The following is a 16,893-nucleotide window of genomic DNA, read 5'->3' on the forward strand; positions in this document are numbered from 1 at the left end:
TGTTTACGCGGCAATATCACGTCCCGCGCCGTCCGCCGCGGTGCTCAGCAAACCGGGTGTAAGTCACGGTCCGCCTGACAATGCCGTAAAGCATGGTCGATGAGTTTCCCCTTCCGTCCGTAGTCGACTGCGAGGAGCTGATAAACGCATCGACATTGAGTTTAGGTTTCTCCGGATTTCCCCACCCAGCCGAAGGGGAGTGTGAGGCTCAATGTCCGTAAAGTCTTTCTACATTTAAGTTCCTCTGAACCTGGGTTCATACGTACTCCGCCCCCCCAAAACCAAATGACAAAAGTCGGACGCGGGCGGTTGGTGACCCGAGCTTCAAATCGTCCCTCAAAAGATGTATATGTTCATGTTCCAATCAATCGTCTGTCGTCTGCGGGCTTCCGGAACAGAAGAGACTAGGCCTATATTGCTTCCCTTCAGAATCGTTTTCCATAGGCACCCAGGCGGTGCTACCGTCATCCATGACCCGGAAACCTTGCCATATTCCTTATGCAGACCATTTAGATTTGCCAATTTGATGTGTCTGCGTTGCCATTGATGCCCTTCGTAACGCTCGCGGATCACAAACCCTTTTTATCATTTCCTACTTCGTCTTCCTCTTTCCTCGTTCAACGAACCACGGCATTGACGTCTACACAACCATGGATTCCATTCCCTCCCACAGGTCTAAGCTCGTGCGTCAACCTGCCGCTGGGTCAGCGAGTACCAGCCCCGACGACGCCTACGAAGTCGTCCAGCACCCGCAGAGCAAGCTTCTCGAGTTGACGACGAGGATGCTCCATCTGTCTGCTCTTCCGGACGATTCCCTTGATCGTTCAGATACTCACGTAAGAACTTTCTTGGCGGGATTTTGTGGCTGGTTTCCCGCGAATACTGACGTTGGCCTCACGATGTAGTCTCAAGAGCCAAGCTGCGTACGATGGCTTCTAAGCCGTGCCGTCCTAGAGCACATTCCAGGAGACGGCTCCATCGCGTGTTCCGCATTAGCTACAAGCGCCGGTGTACCCGAGCAACAGCTTTCTGACGTTGTTGATGCGGCTGTTCTCTGCGGGTTCTTGAGGGAGCCGGCGGCGGGACACGTCGCGCACACCCGATCTTCGGCCTCGCTCGTCTTCTGCAAGAGCTTCCTTGGCTGGCTGCGCGGGACGTCGAGCGTGCCGATGCCCATCCTGCTCGAAGTTCTGAACGCCACCCTCACGGGCGAGACGGGCGACACGGGCGACGGAAACAAGCCGGCGACCAGCAATATGGCCCTGGGCGCCACGGGCTCGTTTTCGAACGGCGTCAGCCACGACGGGAGTCTCACAGCCGCCTCTTCTGACGATCCGACCAAAGTTGCCACCACACTTCCACACAAGAGCCAGAAGCCTCCTGCCGAGCGTTTCGCCGGGATTTCTTCGCAAGTCCAGTCACCACTCGCGCTAGCGACTGATGAGAGACCCGTCCTAATCATCGGCGCCGGCATAAGCGGCCTCTGTTTGGCACAGGCGCTGAGGAAGGTCGGAATCCCGTTCAGAGTCTTTGAGAGAGACTCGGCCATCGACTCGCGTCCCCAGGGATACCGGCTGAAGCTCCGGCAGGACGCCGAAGTGGCGCTCGCCGAGAGCCTTCCGAAGGACGTCTACCAGCATTTCCTTGCCTCCTGCGCGATTCTTGCCGTTGGCGAGACCGACTTCAACCCGTTCACCGGCGAGGTGACCAAGAGCCGCGCCGGCGGGGGGCTGAGCGGGAAATTGGGCCTGAGCCCCAGCCACACCGTTGACCGGACCGTCTTCCGGTCCATACTCATGACGGGCATCGAAGACCGCGTCTTCTTTTCGAGACAGCTCGCTTCCTACACCGCGAACGAGGACCAGGGCGGCGGCGGCGGCGGCGGCGGTGTTGTCGTCACGTTCACGGACGGCGAGAGGACGGAAGGGCGATTCCTCGTCGGCGCCGACGGTCTCCACTCCATCGTGCGCCCCGGACTCTTGCCGGAGCACAAGATCAAGGACACCGGTGCGGCCTGCGTGTACGGCAAGACGCCCCTGACGCCCGAGCTCGCCGCCAGGTTCCCGGAGAAGGGACTGCGGTGGATGACCGTTGTGGCCGACCAGGCGCCGATGCTCCAGTCGTTCCACATCGGCGACGCGCCGGCGACGCTGCTCACGGAGCCGACGCGCTTCAGCGAGGAGAGCCGGTCGAGGTACCGGCTGCCCCAGGACTACGTCTACTGGGTGCTCATAGCTCCGCAGGCGCGATTCGGCGCGGGCGGCGGGCTAACATCACCGCCACCCAAGGCCGGGAACAACATAGGAGGCCCGAACCAACAGCAGCAGCAGGCGGCGGCGGCGGCGGAGGCAGCGGCACGTCTTAGCCTGGCCGTCACGGAGGAGTGGCACCCTTCCCTGCGGTCCGTGTTCGAGCTGCAAGACACGCGGCAGGCCACCTTCGTGCCGATCATCTCCTCGGTGCCGGACATCCCCGCCTGGGAGCCGTCTGCTGTGGTGACGCTGCTCGGCGACGCCATCCACCCGATGAGCCCCTGCGGCGGAGTCGGGGCGCAGACGGCCATCTGCGACGCGGCCGCGCTCGCCAAGGTCCTCGACGAGGCTCGCGGGTCGCCGTCGGCAGGGGATGTCGGTAGGTTCGAGGAGGGCATGAGGAGGCGGGCCCGCGGTAGCATCGTGCAGAGCGAGATTGGCTCCAAGACGATGTTTGGGCTCGGGTCTCTGGAGGAATGTAAGCCCTGGGCCAGCAATTGACTGGGGGTTTAGAGGTGTGTATGTGTGTGACTGTGTGTATAGTGTAGTCGATATGGCCTATTGAATTTGTTGATCTTTGTCATGGGCATTTTCTTTCACTGTGACACCAACGACGATTTCACATGGAGACGCGCGCTTTGCGGCGAAGAATAATCATGCCTCGCACACATACAAATCCCCATATTTTACTGCCTCGGTCATTTTGATTAGTGAGCCCACTGACGGAAAGCTTGTTGCTAATTAGCAAAGCTCGGCAATTGTTGCGATGGAACTATTTGCTTCAACACAATTCCGTATAACACCCGAGCGTTGGGCCGGCAGATGTATCGGCATCCGAGTAGTGTCACTTTTCATCCATACTCTCTCTCTCTCTCTCTTTGCAGGGTTTAAGGTTAGGAATTACGGAACTCCGAGCCTTGCAATAACGGATAGAGTCTGCGTTTGAGCCCGTGCAACGCCGTCACAACTAGACTGCGGTGTGCAGAGTGTTTTCCGACCGGAACTTGGGGAGCTTTCGTTGATTGATTACTCTAGCGAGTTGATAGAGAGTGTCTGTGTGCATGGAATGGAGTCAGGGGGAGGCTACCATACGATACGCCAAAGTGAGCGAGTTCCTTGCCGATATCTGAAAGGCTTATGTCTCAAGGTTCAATACCTCTACAGTCGAAAGTGTTTTGCCGCAAACCTTGGTAGCATGAACCTTGACGGCGAAGTCATTCCCAGTAGACTAGGCTAGTCATGGTACTCTGTGTTTATAAACAAGCTACCTTACTGAGGTGAAAGCATGAGGATAAGGCATAGTAGTGGTAGTAGGCTATTTCCTGTTGTTTTGTGTGTGTTCACTGTGTATTACCTATGTATGATCTTGGTTCCGTGCCGTAGAATCATCCTCCTTTCACAAGAGAGGCCTACCGATACAGTTCCCCTCCGAGACCAAAACTTTGCTTCTTAACTCACGCCGCCACCTTACCACAAACTTTCACAGCACAACATCGCCATTACACCCTCCTTGATATTCCTTGACATAATTAAATCAAACTCATCCCTGGAAAACTTAGTATCAACGGGGCGGAGCGCCATAATGCAGGATCCGGACAAGATAAACCTCTCGCCAAGAGCGCAATCATGGCAAGAGTACGATGAAGGCGCCGAGACATGGGCCCCGGTCCCAAGCGCCGACGAGACGAGTCTTCCAAAGGGCCCAAAAGAATCAGTCGGCGTCGGCCATAGCCTAGTTCTCGCCACATGGAACGTGAACTGTATCGGCCCACAGCCAGGCGCCCGCCTCGGCGCAATCTTCTCGCACATCGTCAACCACGCACCGTCGCCCGACATTATCTTCTTTCAGGAAGTGTCGAGGCCTATGATTGGCTCCTTGCTATGCCGCGACGAGGTCCGCAGGGGATGGTATTCAAGCGAGAGGGATTCTATCAACTGGATATCCGCGTTCGCGACCGTCATCCTCCTATCCAAGGCTCGCTTCGGACCTGTAGGCACGTCGCCCTTTGCCATTCTCGGCCGGCTTTCAAGAATCAGGTATCCGTCGATGATGAGAAGAGATGCTCTATGCGGCGATATATTCGTTCCGACGAAGAGAGCAGCAAACAGTAGCTCACAGCCTCATTACATCCAGGTCAGGTTGGTCAACGTGCACCTGGAGTCCAAGAACCTGCCAGATTGCGCATCATATCGGGCGGGACAGTTGTCGGTTGCCGCGTCAATGCTTCACAAAACCGTACATGGCCTGGTTGCGGGTGATTTTAACCCCGTCGATCCGCGGGACGAAACCGTGATCGAGGACAACGGGCTTCAGGACGCGTGGACAAAGTTGCGAGGTGGAGAGGCTGGGTGCACATGGGGAGTCGACGGGAGGGCGAGATATCCGGCCACCCGAATGGACAAGGTCGCGATACTGGGCTTGATGCCTCTACACATCGAAGTCATGCACCCGCAGAAGCTTCCGGTTCTAGGACTGAGCGCCCCGATTGCAATGTCGAATCACTTCGACTTCGGGGAAAGCAAAACCCAGGGAACAACGGCTTGGAGCGATCACTCAGGACTGAAGTTCACTTTCAAGCTGGATGGAGACGAGTCCGATTAGTAAATAGATTCACCGCACTCTTAGACATTGTTCGGTACCATGAACGCAGTAGACAGCACTATCGATCTTGGGGATAATGATCACATAAATAGCGAAACATGTCACAGGCTTAACAGGGCGACTACATGGGCAGATTTTGTAGGCTGGGACAGATTTTGTGAACGTTAGTTTGTGTATGTTGAGGACGTTTCCTCTTACATTTCAGGAGTTCAGCGGAACGAGGCTGACGATAGAGACCAGGGGTTCTCCCCTCGCACAACAACACGAATAGCGGTGCAATCCGCACTCATTTCTCCTGCGCCCCTTGGAACACCTCCGACCATTTGTTTGCAGCTCATGGGCCCTCACTTACCTACGACGTCTGGCGCGATACACACCTCGAATATCAGAAGGTGGGTTCATGAAGACAGCATAAAGTTTCACAAATCAAGAAGCGACTATGCCGTTTTCTGTACCATTTTATTCTGGTTGACAGCAATCTCCACGCCGTCTTACGATGTACATTTTCAGGATATTTGCAACTACCCATGTTGATGTATCGTGCTTCCTCGTGAACTCCTGTTGACAACGTCAGACACCGGTTCTGCGTGCCCTTCACCTAGCACAACGACAACGTCTTGTAAATGTCATCAAAAATGGAATCGATCCAGCGTTCTAGACCTTGGCCATGATGGTGTTCGGTTTCCCAATCTTCTCGATGATGTTTGCCAAGGATCTGACATGCCTAGCCAGCTGGGCTGAGACAGTGGACTCGGCGGTCTAGACTGCTCCATGACACGGCCTGGTGAAGGTGAGTCGGACAGCCTACCCTGTTGACCTGAGTCTCAGCAGCGAAGACTGGCAGTCGAGAGATTCCAGTCCATTGCTAATTCTTAATTCTTTGATACGAACCCCCCTGTGTGCCCACACACTCCAGACTCGCTCCAGCACTTCTCAAAGACAGCCTTATCGATCGTTTTCCAAAGCTGCTCATCGGCTGGATCCGCTCGTCCAGGAAAGGCAGAAGGCAGCAGCCATTGCCGGGCTACCCCGATGACAAGACCATCAAAGCACAAGACATTATCGGTTTCGTTTGAGATCTCGACGGCAGTCCCAAGACAGACTCGAGCATGTGGAGAAGCTGTAGGAGGATCATCGAGAACACGGTTGCGGGATGCAACACCGCGCCGTCCGTCTTGACATGGGATGATCGGCCTTCCCGACGGCTTGAGCCGTTGATCGATCTGCTCAAGCGTAACACAGAATCCGAAGCCAGGCACAACTTCCCCACTTTTGTGGCAGATAGTCGTGCCCCGAGGCAATGTTTGAGAGAAATGAGGGTTTACCACAGTCATCATGCCAATACAGACAGGTGTGTTCGATGAAGTCATCTGCCAAGTGGGAGAGGGGTGCTAGATGTTAATTCGATGGAAAACTTCAGATGCTCTAAGAAAGCACGAGCTGTGGCGCCGGGCCAAGTCGCACGTAAGGGGAGGCGTTCTTCTCCCGCGTGTCAACCTTCTGTTGGGAACAGAAGACCCTTCGCCCAGTGTATTCCGACTACGGCGATCTCGAACTTCTTCCTTACCGTGAATAGCAACCAGGATCCTAGAGATAAACTTTGGCGACGAGCAGTCTTGGGGGCCCGGCCTTGCTTGTCTGGCTGCTCTGGAGACGGTGGGCAGACGGGACATATATGTCTTGGCTATCGGCCGGCAATGACAGCACCATTGCTGAAGACAGAACAGGACGCCCGCAAGTGAAGATCAGCGAGTTGCTGGCTAGAGCAAACAAGGATTAGAGCGTTTTCACGCGTGATTCTGGATCCCATGACGGATCGGCATTCATCGAGATTCAGAAAGTGGGCTGACTAGGTAGGACCTGTGGACGAAACCCCCATTGCCATGGTATTCCAAAATCTCATTGGAATGGGGGGTGGGGGCGCCCCGGGGTTTTTGATGAGTCTTGGCCCGGAGCCCTCTTAAGCCACGAAGGGGGGTCCCTCCTGTGCATATCAGTCCCCTTCGCAGGAATGTAGGCGTCATTACCAGAGGAAGCCCAGAGGAAGCCGATGGCGGTGTCGGGTAGTGCCTGGGTTTATCGTGGCTGAGGCGAGACAGCGGGGGGGTGGGCTTGCGCCGTTAACGATGTCTGGGATGACTCGACTGCCATGTGAAGGCTCTTTGGTCTTTTGGCAAACGGCCGAGAAACGCAGTAGGCGCCACGGTCAGCAACTTTCAACTTTCAATCGATGGTTAGGAAAACGAGGTAGTGATAGGATCTCTTGCTGGGGTTAACACCGTCTTGCGTATATATGAGTGCTCCATATGGGTTCACTATGTAAGTGAGAATACTAAAAGAGGCTGAATTAGAGGACCAAAGCCTAGTCGGATATATCCACTAGTGGTGCTCATCAGGGATGGAGCGTGAGATGCCAAGCAAGAACCAGAAAAATCGCATTGGGACGTATTTCGACACCAACAGTAAGCTCTATTGTAGGATGGGATTGGGTTGTCTCTGCTATTCGTCACTTATCTTGTAGTACTTTGTTTCGTGGTGGGGCACTCCGTCCTCTTGCCCAAGTCCTCATCCTAAATCGGGAGCACATAGAAAGAATCTCTAGAAAGGGACTGTAGTTGAAATGAATTAGGTGGCCGGTCGGTTACATCAGATTCCGAATACCTGCGGTTGGGGGGTCTTCCGTGGAAACCTGGATGATTGTATTTCGCCAACGTGACAGAGTTCAAGCCACGTGCTTGAGTCTTTGTGTCCGTGATCGACCCGGCTTCCAGGGGTGTCCGTGTGGGATTGAGGCATAAAGTCCATCATGTATTTTATCTTCTTCCAGAGTTTCCCATGGCTGTGTGCGTTGGTAGGTAGCCTGTAGAGCAAGTTCGCCAGGGGACGATCTGTAGAATCACCAAAGAGATGGATCAAATACATTGTACATCCAAATCCGAGTGGCGTGTAGCAAAAAGAAAGGGAAATGGAATCAAAGTCCGATTTTCTGCGGATGGCCCAGAGTGTGGCGCTGAGACAGCTGTCAACCGAGAGCAATCGGTTCTTCCATCATCCGACATTGACGTACAGACGACCGAAAACGGACTGCCCTGGTTGAGACGGACTCTGCTGGCGGGTGGCTTGGCGGAACGATGAGATTGATTTACATTTTTCGATTGCCTCACTCATACCTGATCGATTCATATCGTGTGAGTGGCTAGTGAGACACGGATTGCGACTGGCCGAGCCCCAGCATTGAGGTGCCTCCCCCTCTCCTGGAAGATAATATGTCCAAATCGGCTTCATAACGACCGTGGACGATATGCTATGAGCAGAGGCCTCTGGAAAATGATTTGAAGCTTGAGACTATGCTGTGTTGCCCATCTGGCGGAGAGGAGGCTTAATATCTATCCCAACTCCTCGGTAACGCAATTCGGGGCCTGCCCGGGCTCTGAGACAAATCCACGCACAAGTCATAAAATCCGCTTCACGCGATGCTTTCTGACAAGTCCTTTGTGCTAAACAGAACCCCATCCGCTGCATTCGGTTTGCTTATAAGCCCCAAACCCAAACGGTGCAAGGCTCTTCCTTCGCTTATAGCAACAAGATGTGGCGGAACGGAATCGGACACACGCCTTTTCTTCGTCTCCATCGAGGGGGACTGACTGTCCCATATGGAGTTCTCCAGCGGCCCGCCCAGCCACATCGATCCCCTAGAAATCAGGGACGTAGTGCGCGCGACATGCCTTCTCGGGCGAGTTTACTCCCATCATCGACGTGGGAGCAGGCTAGACTAGACTGTGTCTAAGCCGGGTTCCCCTAGACGAATATGCTTGGCCCATTCCTGGGGGGGGGGGGCTCCACGACCTTCGGAAGCTGCATCTACATCGCATTGTCTGTTTGCCATGGAAACGGCCGCCGCAGGCAAGTCTGCTTGCGGAAGTCTGGATGACGATGTCTTGGCATCGCAGAGAACGACCGTCGCTTTTGTCGAGATAGCCAGATAGACCACGACTAGACTTTTTTCACCAGGTCTGCGGGCAAAGGTAGCATTATCATTGTAGGAACAGTAGTGCCACTTTCGAAAATTCTCTCGAGTGCCGAGATCTCTTTTTTGCGATGCCTTGTTGATAGTTACACAATTTTGCGTCCCAGTCTTCTCAAAGATTCCCTGGTTGATTTAGGGGGGTTCCGGACTTTGTTTTGCTCCTTTTGCGCATCATCGTCATTCGGGAACCAGGGACTTTGCTCGAACTCACTCTCACTCCACCACCGAGACCAGTTCAGCGCGTGAGAGCGCGGGACCACCATCGGACATCACCACCGTGATGCAGCGGTTATGGAAGCTCCTCCTGCCCCCGCTGCTTCTTGGGGGCAACAGCCTGGCACAGCAGTCGTGCCTCGATGCGCTCAACAATGATCAGACCGATGCCTGCGTCTGCTACTCCCTCGAGTATGTCATCAGCTATGTGGCATACATCGCCGTGTCGACGTCGTACACGTCCAACTGCGAGGCCGTTCCCACAGCCGCGATATCGACGGGCACATCGGCGGCGCCCCAGCTTCTGGGGAACTACACTTCTGGCAACTTTTCCGGGTACGTGACCCAAAACAATGGTGTTTACACTGGAACAGGTATCTTGGCCGGACCGACGACGGTAGACGTAATCCCGCCGGTGGGAACCGAACGAGGGACTCTTGTGGTGGAGGTTCCGCCATCGTACTTCACCGTCTCTCGGACCGGCACCGCGACGGTCAGCCCCGGCCCCATCCCGACCTACGTCAACTCGACGAGCATCCTCACCCGCAACCCCATCGCGGCACCCCGAACCATATTCGTCGCAAACCCGACCCCCGGTGCGGCCGTCGCTTCCCGCGGTACGGTTGTCATTGCTGTTCCCGACCCGAGACTGTACAACACGACGACGGTCCCTTACAGCGGGTTCGATGTGTTGGAAGGGGCTCGGACGACCATCTCGACCATCCCCGACAGTGGGCTCCAGCCTGGTACTTTCGTGGTGGCCGAGGCTACAACCCCCGTACCGAGTCTGTCCTACGACGTTTCGACTGTCGCCTACACCGGAGCGGATGAGTTGACGGGCCCGACTGTGATCTCGGTGATCCAGCCAACCGGGACTGAACCGGGCGTTGTTTTCATCGCCGTTCCTTCGACTGGCGTTCCTCCACCTCAGGTGACATCCGTAGTTCCCTACTCGGGCACTGAATCCATCACGGCAGCGTCGACTTTGTTGGACCGGCCTTTCGACGGAATCGTCCCGGGGACTGTCGTGATAGCGTTGCCGCCGGCTTCCTTCATCACCCAGACCGTACCGTTCATCGGCTTCGAACCCCTCACAGCCCCGACCATCATCTCGGTGGCCCCGCCCAGTGGTACTGCTTTGGGTACCGTCATCTTGGGCAGCCCGACCGCAAGCTACGTGGCCTCGTACGTGCCGTACACAGGCACCGCCCCCATTGCGAGCCCGGTAACCGTCACGGTGATAGAGCCCAGTGGCACGGCTGCGGGAACCGTTGTCATCGCAGAACCTCCACCGGCCCCCGGCATAAACGCCGACGTATTTGCAACGCAGGTCGTATCGTACACGGGGACTGAGTCCATCAGCGGCATCTCTACACTCTCTATTGTCCCGCCCGATGGTCCCAACCCTGGAACAGTGTTTGTGGCCTTGCCGGCGGGCAGTACCCTAGCAGCCCCTGCGCCGTTTGTCACCTCGATCGTCCCTTACACCGGGTCCAATGCCATCAACACGCCTTCGACTCTCACAGTGATTCCTCCGAGTGGCAACCAGCCAGGGACGGTAATTATTGGTCTCCCACGCGTCACACAACCCCTGGGAACATTCTCGGATTCATTCATCACTTCGGCAGTCCCGGTCTCGTTTGTCACTTCGATTATTGCTGCCAATGGCAACGGACCGCTTGTTACGCTGACAAGCATCCCGCCGATTGGCACCTCGCCAGGTACAATCTTCATCGGTCCGTCCCCAGCGTCCGGAGGGCTGCCGGCGTCGTTCGTCACCCAGGTCGTGCCCTACGTCGGTCCGACACCGGTGGCAGAGCCAACCACTGTCGCCATCATCCCTCCCAGCGGTTCCTCGCCCGGCACAATCGTCATCGCCGACCCTCGACCTTTTGTCCGCACGACTGTAGATTACACCGGGGCAGATCTTTTGTCCGAGCCGACGACCATTTCCGTTGTGCCACCCGAGGGGGACACGCCTGGCACAGTAATCGTGGCTGTACCGACTGCAACTCCTGCAGGCCCCTCGTTCGTCACGTCGAACGTGGTGTTCCTGGGCACACCTCCTATCCAAGAGCCGACGACCATCTCAACAATCCAGCCTTCGGGAACCACTCCAGGGACCTTGATCGTGGCCAGGCCTGCGGTGTTCGTCACTTCAACCGTCCCCTGGACCGGCACTGCCGCCCTCCCGACGCAGACCACAATCGCAATCATACCGCCCGTTGGCACGGATCCAGGGACGATCTTCGTGGCAGACCCCACCGCATTCGTGACCTCTACCGTCGATTTCACCGGGACGGATGCTTTCACCGGACCCTCGACTGTCACCGTCATCCCTCCTAGCGCAGACCAACAGGGAACCATCGTCGTGGCTGGCCGTCGACCGTTCGAGACATCCTTTATCAGGCTGACTGGAACTTCTCCAGCCGAGGGCCCTACGACCCTGACTCTGGTGCCACCTCAGGGCACAACGCCAGGAAGAGTTATAATCGGAGTACCCAACGACTTTGTCACCTCGACCGTCAGCTACTCGGGAACGGGTGTCTTGACGGCGCCCACAACCCTCTCTACAGTCGCTCCGGATGGCGCAGCTCCAGGCACTCTCATCGTAGCTTTGCCGCAACCTACCATCCCTAATCCTGCCCCTACAGTCCCTACAGCAGACCCAGCGGGTCCTCAGGCTCCAGCGGGCTCTCCTCCAGTGGCCCCGGTCCAGCCAGCCTTCGTCACCTCGACGGTGGTGTACAGTGGCAGCGCCCCGATTACAGCACCGACTACGTTTTCCACAATACAACCAAGCGGAAATGCGCCAGGGACCTTTTTCGTTGGGATTTCAGACCCCTTCGTCACGTCACAGGTGGTCTACTCCGGAACCAGCGCGATCACGGCTCCCGTCCCCATTTCCACGGTTCAGCCCTCCGGGTCAGTCCCCGGTACAATCATTTTCGCCGTGCCTCCCACATATGTCACTTCCGAGGTGGACTACACAGGCCCAGCTGGTCAACTCACGGCGCCCTCCCCCATCACCACAATCCCGCCCAGTGGAGGTGTCGCCGGGACGGTGATCGTGGCACGCCCACCGGCCGAATATGTGACGTCGGAGGTGATCTTGGCAGGGCCATCCGACCCCCAAATCACGACCCCGACCATACTATATACGATACCACCGAGTGGAGGCGCGGCCGGGACCGTGGTCGTCGCTCGGCCGCCCCAGTACGTGACATCGGAGGTCTTCTTCACCGGACCGGAGGACCCACAAATCACGGCGCCGAGCACCGTCTCCGTGGTGGCGCCGAGCGGGACCGCACCCGGGACGATCATCATCGCCCAACCGCCCAACTACCAGACGTCCGAGCTGTTCCAGACGGGAATCACCGGCCCGACCACCATTTCGACCATCAGGCCGGTCGGCACCGCAGCGGGCACTTTTATCGTCGCCCTCCCCGCCCCCTTTGTCACTTCGGAAGTCATCTTGCCCGGCGCCACGGGCCCGACCACCATCTCGACGATCCCGCCGAGCGGCACTGTGCCCGGCACGTTCATCGTCGGCCAGTCGGCGGTCTTCAGCACTTCCGAAGTCGTCCTCGTCGGCTCTGCGGCAGCCACTGCTACGGGACCCGTGACCTTGACTTCGGTCGCGCCCAGCGGAACGATCCCTGGCATAGTCGTCATCGGTTTCCCGCCCAGGTTCGTCACCTCGGAGATCCAATACACTGGTCCTACGGAGGGGGTCACGGGGCCGATCCCGATTTCGACCATTGCCCCCTCTGGGAGCATCCCCGGCACCGTAATAGTCGCCCGACCGGACATCTTCGTCACGTCGACAACGTCCGTCACGGGACCGGGTGCACCGACGACGCCCGTCATCATTTCCACCATTCTGCCTTCGGGGACCTCTCCAGGAACAATCGTAGTGGCTGTGCCTGCTCAGTCGAACCAGCCAGCACAGAACACCGAGCCGGCTCAAGCCCCCGCATCGTTTGTTACTTCTCAGGTCGCGTACACCGGGACTGAACAGTTGACAGCCCCCACTACCATCTCGATAATCCCGCCATCCGGCACGGCTCCCGGGACAATCATCATCGCTCAGCCGTCAACAGCCGCTACTCAACCTTCACCGAACCCCGCGACATCGCCATCCGGACCTTCCGAGACCCCTGGAGTCTCCCAGCCGCTCCCAGGTTCCTATGTGACATCCGTGGTCGCTTACACCGGCACGGAAGCTTTAACAGCTGCCACAACCCTCTCAATCATCCTTCCTTCGGGGACAGACCCTGGCACCATAGTCATAGCTCAACCACAAGCCGAAGCCACCCCTCCATCAGTCGGCGGTCAGATTCCGCCCGTCTCGGATACTTCGCAAGGAGCCTCTACTGACAGCGAGTCCCCGGCCACGGTAATCACTCCTCCGTCAGTCCCGCTTGTCGGGATCCAACCAGGCACTACCGTTACCATTTCCTTGCCGACACTACCATCGCAACTCCAATCCTTCGTCACCTCGACAGTCCTGTTCACCGGTACCGAGGCATTGACGGGCCCAACAATCATCTCGACGATCCCCCCGTCTGACACGGTCCCCGGCACGATAATCGTCGCCCAGCCCGGCGTCTTCGTCACTTCGAACGTGGCTTACACGGGTACCGATCTCCTGACCGCCCCGACTCCTATCTCGACCATCCTTCCGGTAGGCGATGCACCAGGCACGATCATTGTGGCCCAGCCTCGGCTGTTTGTCACTTCCGAGGTGGTCTACACTGGCACGGAACCACTGACTGCGCCGACTGCGCTTTCGACTATTCTGCCCGCTGGCACCAACCCGGGGACGATCATTGTGGCTCGGCCGCCCACGTACCTTACTTCGACGGTCATCTACACTGGGTTTTCTCCGATTACTGAGCCCATCCCAATTTCGACAGTCTTGCCGATCGGGACCGCGCCTGGGACAATCATCGTCGCCCAGCCAGGCCTCTTCGTCACTTCCACCGTCTCATATACCGGATCCGACAGCCTCTCCGGGCCTTCCACCCTTTCGACCGTTCCACCTGTCGGGACGACTCCGGGGACGTACATTGTGGCCCAGCCTGCTGCCCCGGTTGCCACGTTTGTCACGTCCTTTGTCCTCTACACCGGGACCGACGTCATCACCGGGCCCATTCCCATCTCGACGGTGTTGCCAAGCGGGACGGCTGCCGGCACGCTCATCCTGGCACAGCCTGGGGTCTTCGTCACGTCTACAATCCCCTACACCGGGACCGAGCCTCTCACGACATTGCTCCCCGTGTCCACGATCCCTCCCTCCGGTAGCCTCCCGGGAACAATCATTGTGGCTCAGCCGACCTTAGCGAGTGTCGCGCTCTCCCCCGAAGACTCGAGCTCATCCTCAACTGCATCCTCATTACTGTCATCATCCGATTCTTCGACGACGTCCTCGGAGCCGAGTTTGTCAAGCACATCAGAAACCTCGACTTCACCGGACTCAGTCAGCTCATCGAGTGTGTCACCAACATCAGAACTGTCAAGTTCTTCTGAGGCGTCGACTTCGTCTATCGTGGCAGATCCTTCATCTTCGAGCTCCACAGAGAGTCCAGTCTCGTCGACGTCGACCAGCTCGAGCGAGTCCTCCTCTTCGAGCCAGAGCTCAGGAGACTCGTCTGACCCTTCGACACCTTTGCAGAGTTCTTCGGATAGCTCAGGACTATCCACGTCCTCAGTTCCATCGGTGTCTGCGACCACCTCGGGCTCATCCGACTCTCTAAGCTCGTCCGACTCGACAACCTCTTCGGATACATCGTCTTCTTCCCCCTCTCCAGGCTTGTCGCCATTCCCGACACCGTCAACCTCCTTCACGCCATCGGTATCGACGACGACCTCTTCAGACTCGTCAACCTTCCAACAGTCATTGGAATCGTCGCTGACGTCAGATTTGAGTACTTCCACGGAGACTTCGTCTACGATAGCAAGTTCATCCTCCTTTGAATCATCGTCATCGGTGGAATCAGATGGGTCTTCAGCAACAACTTCTTCATCATCCACCATCTCAGTGACGACAAGTTCATCGGGTCAAACTACTGACGCACAGCTGACATCAACTGATTCGACGAGCTCAACTGAATCAACCACGTCTCTCGAGCCGGAGTCTTTGTCCACGACATCGGAATCCTCATCGGCTGGAACGACTTCGCCTGAATCAGCAACTGCTCCTAGTTCATCTGAGACCACAAGTTCGTCAGTGTCTGCCACAGGTTTGTTAATCCAGACTTCGTCGAGAATTTCCAGTCTCTCTTTTCTCTCTAATACCATGACAGAAACAACCTCTCCCGACGCCTCGATCACAGACACGTCTAGTTCCACATCTTCCTCCGATTCTGTTCTGGCGGACTCGGCGACCTCAGCCACGTCTTCTTCCGCGACAACCGACACAGACGAGATTAGCTCGAGTTCGACCACGTTGGAGTCAAGCATCTCAAGTTCTTCAGCCAGCGAGACAGGGACTTCTAGCACAGAGACGAGCGGGCTGGAAACCTCCCAATCTGACGCATCATCCTCGAGCACCTCATCTTCAGCTACCGCCGATCCAAACGTCATAAACACGAGCACACAGACAGAAACGTCAGACTCAAGCACAACCACCTCCAGCTCGTTAGACATCACCTCGACTCAGACTTCAACCTCAGAAGAGCTCGATTCGTCCACCTCCTCCAGCACAGATTTGTCAACTCAGGGATCATCTACGACCACTTTAGAGGCACTCTCCTCTTCTGACTCCTCGTCCTCGGTTGACCTTGCTACTCAATTGTCTGAAACGAGCACATTTACTGCTGCCAGTTCTTCCGAACCGTTGTCAACAACCGACTCCTCCTCTGAATCTTTTGAATCGACATCTACAACCACTCCCGACCCATCCTCGACAGAAGGCCCTAGCTCCTCTTCCACTTCCGGTGTGTCTACCGAGACCACCTCCGCGTCAGCCGTGGAAAGTTCCACCACTTCAACCATCGTGTCAAGCGGCACGGATACATCAACTGCCACTTCCACAGAACTTTCAAGTGAAACGACATCGCCCAGCTCTTCCTCGGAGACTTCGACAACGGGAGTTTCGACCTCTGACCAGTCCACACTGTCTCCGTCGTCTTCTTCGGAAATAACAAGCTCGTCAGATACAACGACTAGCTCGGTCGATGCGCAATCTTCATCCTCTGAAACGACAGCTTCCTCGTCTGCGCTTTCAAGCCTGTCCGACAGCACGTCGACCGCGGAACCCTCGACAGCGTCCATTCCGACAACCAGCGAGGGTTCAGCCTCTACCTCCACGGACTCGAACACTGATATCACCAGCTCGGCTCCTAGCACCTCGTCCGATGAGAGCCCAGCCTCAACGACGACAAGTTCCTCCGAGGCGAGCCCCTTACCAGATCTCAGTACAACCGCCTCCTCGACTGCGTCGTTCGCGGTCTCGCTAGTCCTGTTCGATGAAGCCTCGACGACCTTCACGGCCACAGGACCCGTCCCGCTCACCACGATCTTCCCCACGGCGGACGGCGGCGGCACCACCATTGTCTACGGAATGGCCAGACGGCTCTTTGCTTCCGTCGGAGTCCCTTTCTCGGGAACCGGAATCATTACCGGGCCGGAGCCGGTCAGCACAATCTTACCCACCGACGGCTCCGTATCCGGAACGATTGTTTACGCCACGCCCGATCCGCTGGTCACATCCGTGGTGGTGTACTCGGGCACGGAGTCGCTGACCGGCCCCATTCCTCTCACGACGGTCTATCAAAGTGGCACAGTCCCAGGTA

At 56.9% G+C, this 16,893-nt stretch overlaps 3 protein-coding genes across 3 annotated transcripts; all 3 read left to right on the top strand.

Annotated features, from left to right (window-relative positions):
• Positions 1-650: 650 nt before the first annotated feature.
• CDEST_07965 (Putative FAD-binding domain, FAD/NAD(P)-binding domain superfamily) lies at positions 651-2,753 on the top strand (the record flags this gene model as incomplete). Its single annotated transcript, XM_062924124.1, has 2 exons — positions 651-836; positions 906-2,753. 2 exons carry the CDS (start codon positions 651-653, stop codon positions 2,751-2,753), a joined length of 2,034 nt encoding a protein of 677 aa, XP_062780175.1.
• A 1,081-nt stretch (positions 2,754-3,834) lies between these two features.
• Positions 3,835-4,854, top strand: CDEST_07966 (Putative Endonuclease/exonuclease/phosphatase superfamily; the record flags this gene model as incomplete). The annotated part of the gene is made up of 1 exon (XM_062924125.1): positions 3,835-4,854. One exon carries the CDS (start codon positions 3,835-3,837, stop codon positions 4,852-4,854), a length of 1,020 nt encoding a protein of 339 aa, XP_062780176.1.
• Positions 4,855-9,161: 4,307 nt separating this feature from the next.
• CDEST_07967 (uncharacterized protein) lies at positions 9,162-15,073 on the top strand (the record flags this gene model as incomplete). Its single annotated transcript, XM_062924126.1, has 3 exons — positions 9,162-14,377; positions 14,464-14,589; positions 14,791-15,073. 3 exons carry the CDS (start codon positions 9,162-9,164, stop codon positions 15,071-15,073), a joined length of 5,625 nt encoding a protein of 1,874 aa, XP_062780177.1.
• Positions 15,074-16,893: the final 1,820 nt, after the last annotated feature.

Source organism: Colletotrichum destructivum, chromosome 5 (assembly GCF_034447905.1).
Source record: "Colletotrichum destructivum chromosome 5, complete sequence".
NCBI classification, from domain to species: Eukaryota; Fungi; Ascomycota; class Sordariomycetes; order Glomerellales; family Glomerellaceae; genus Colletotrichum; species Colletotrichum destructivum.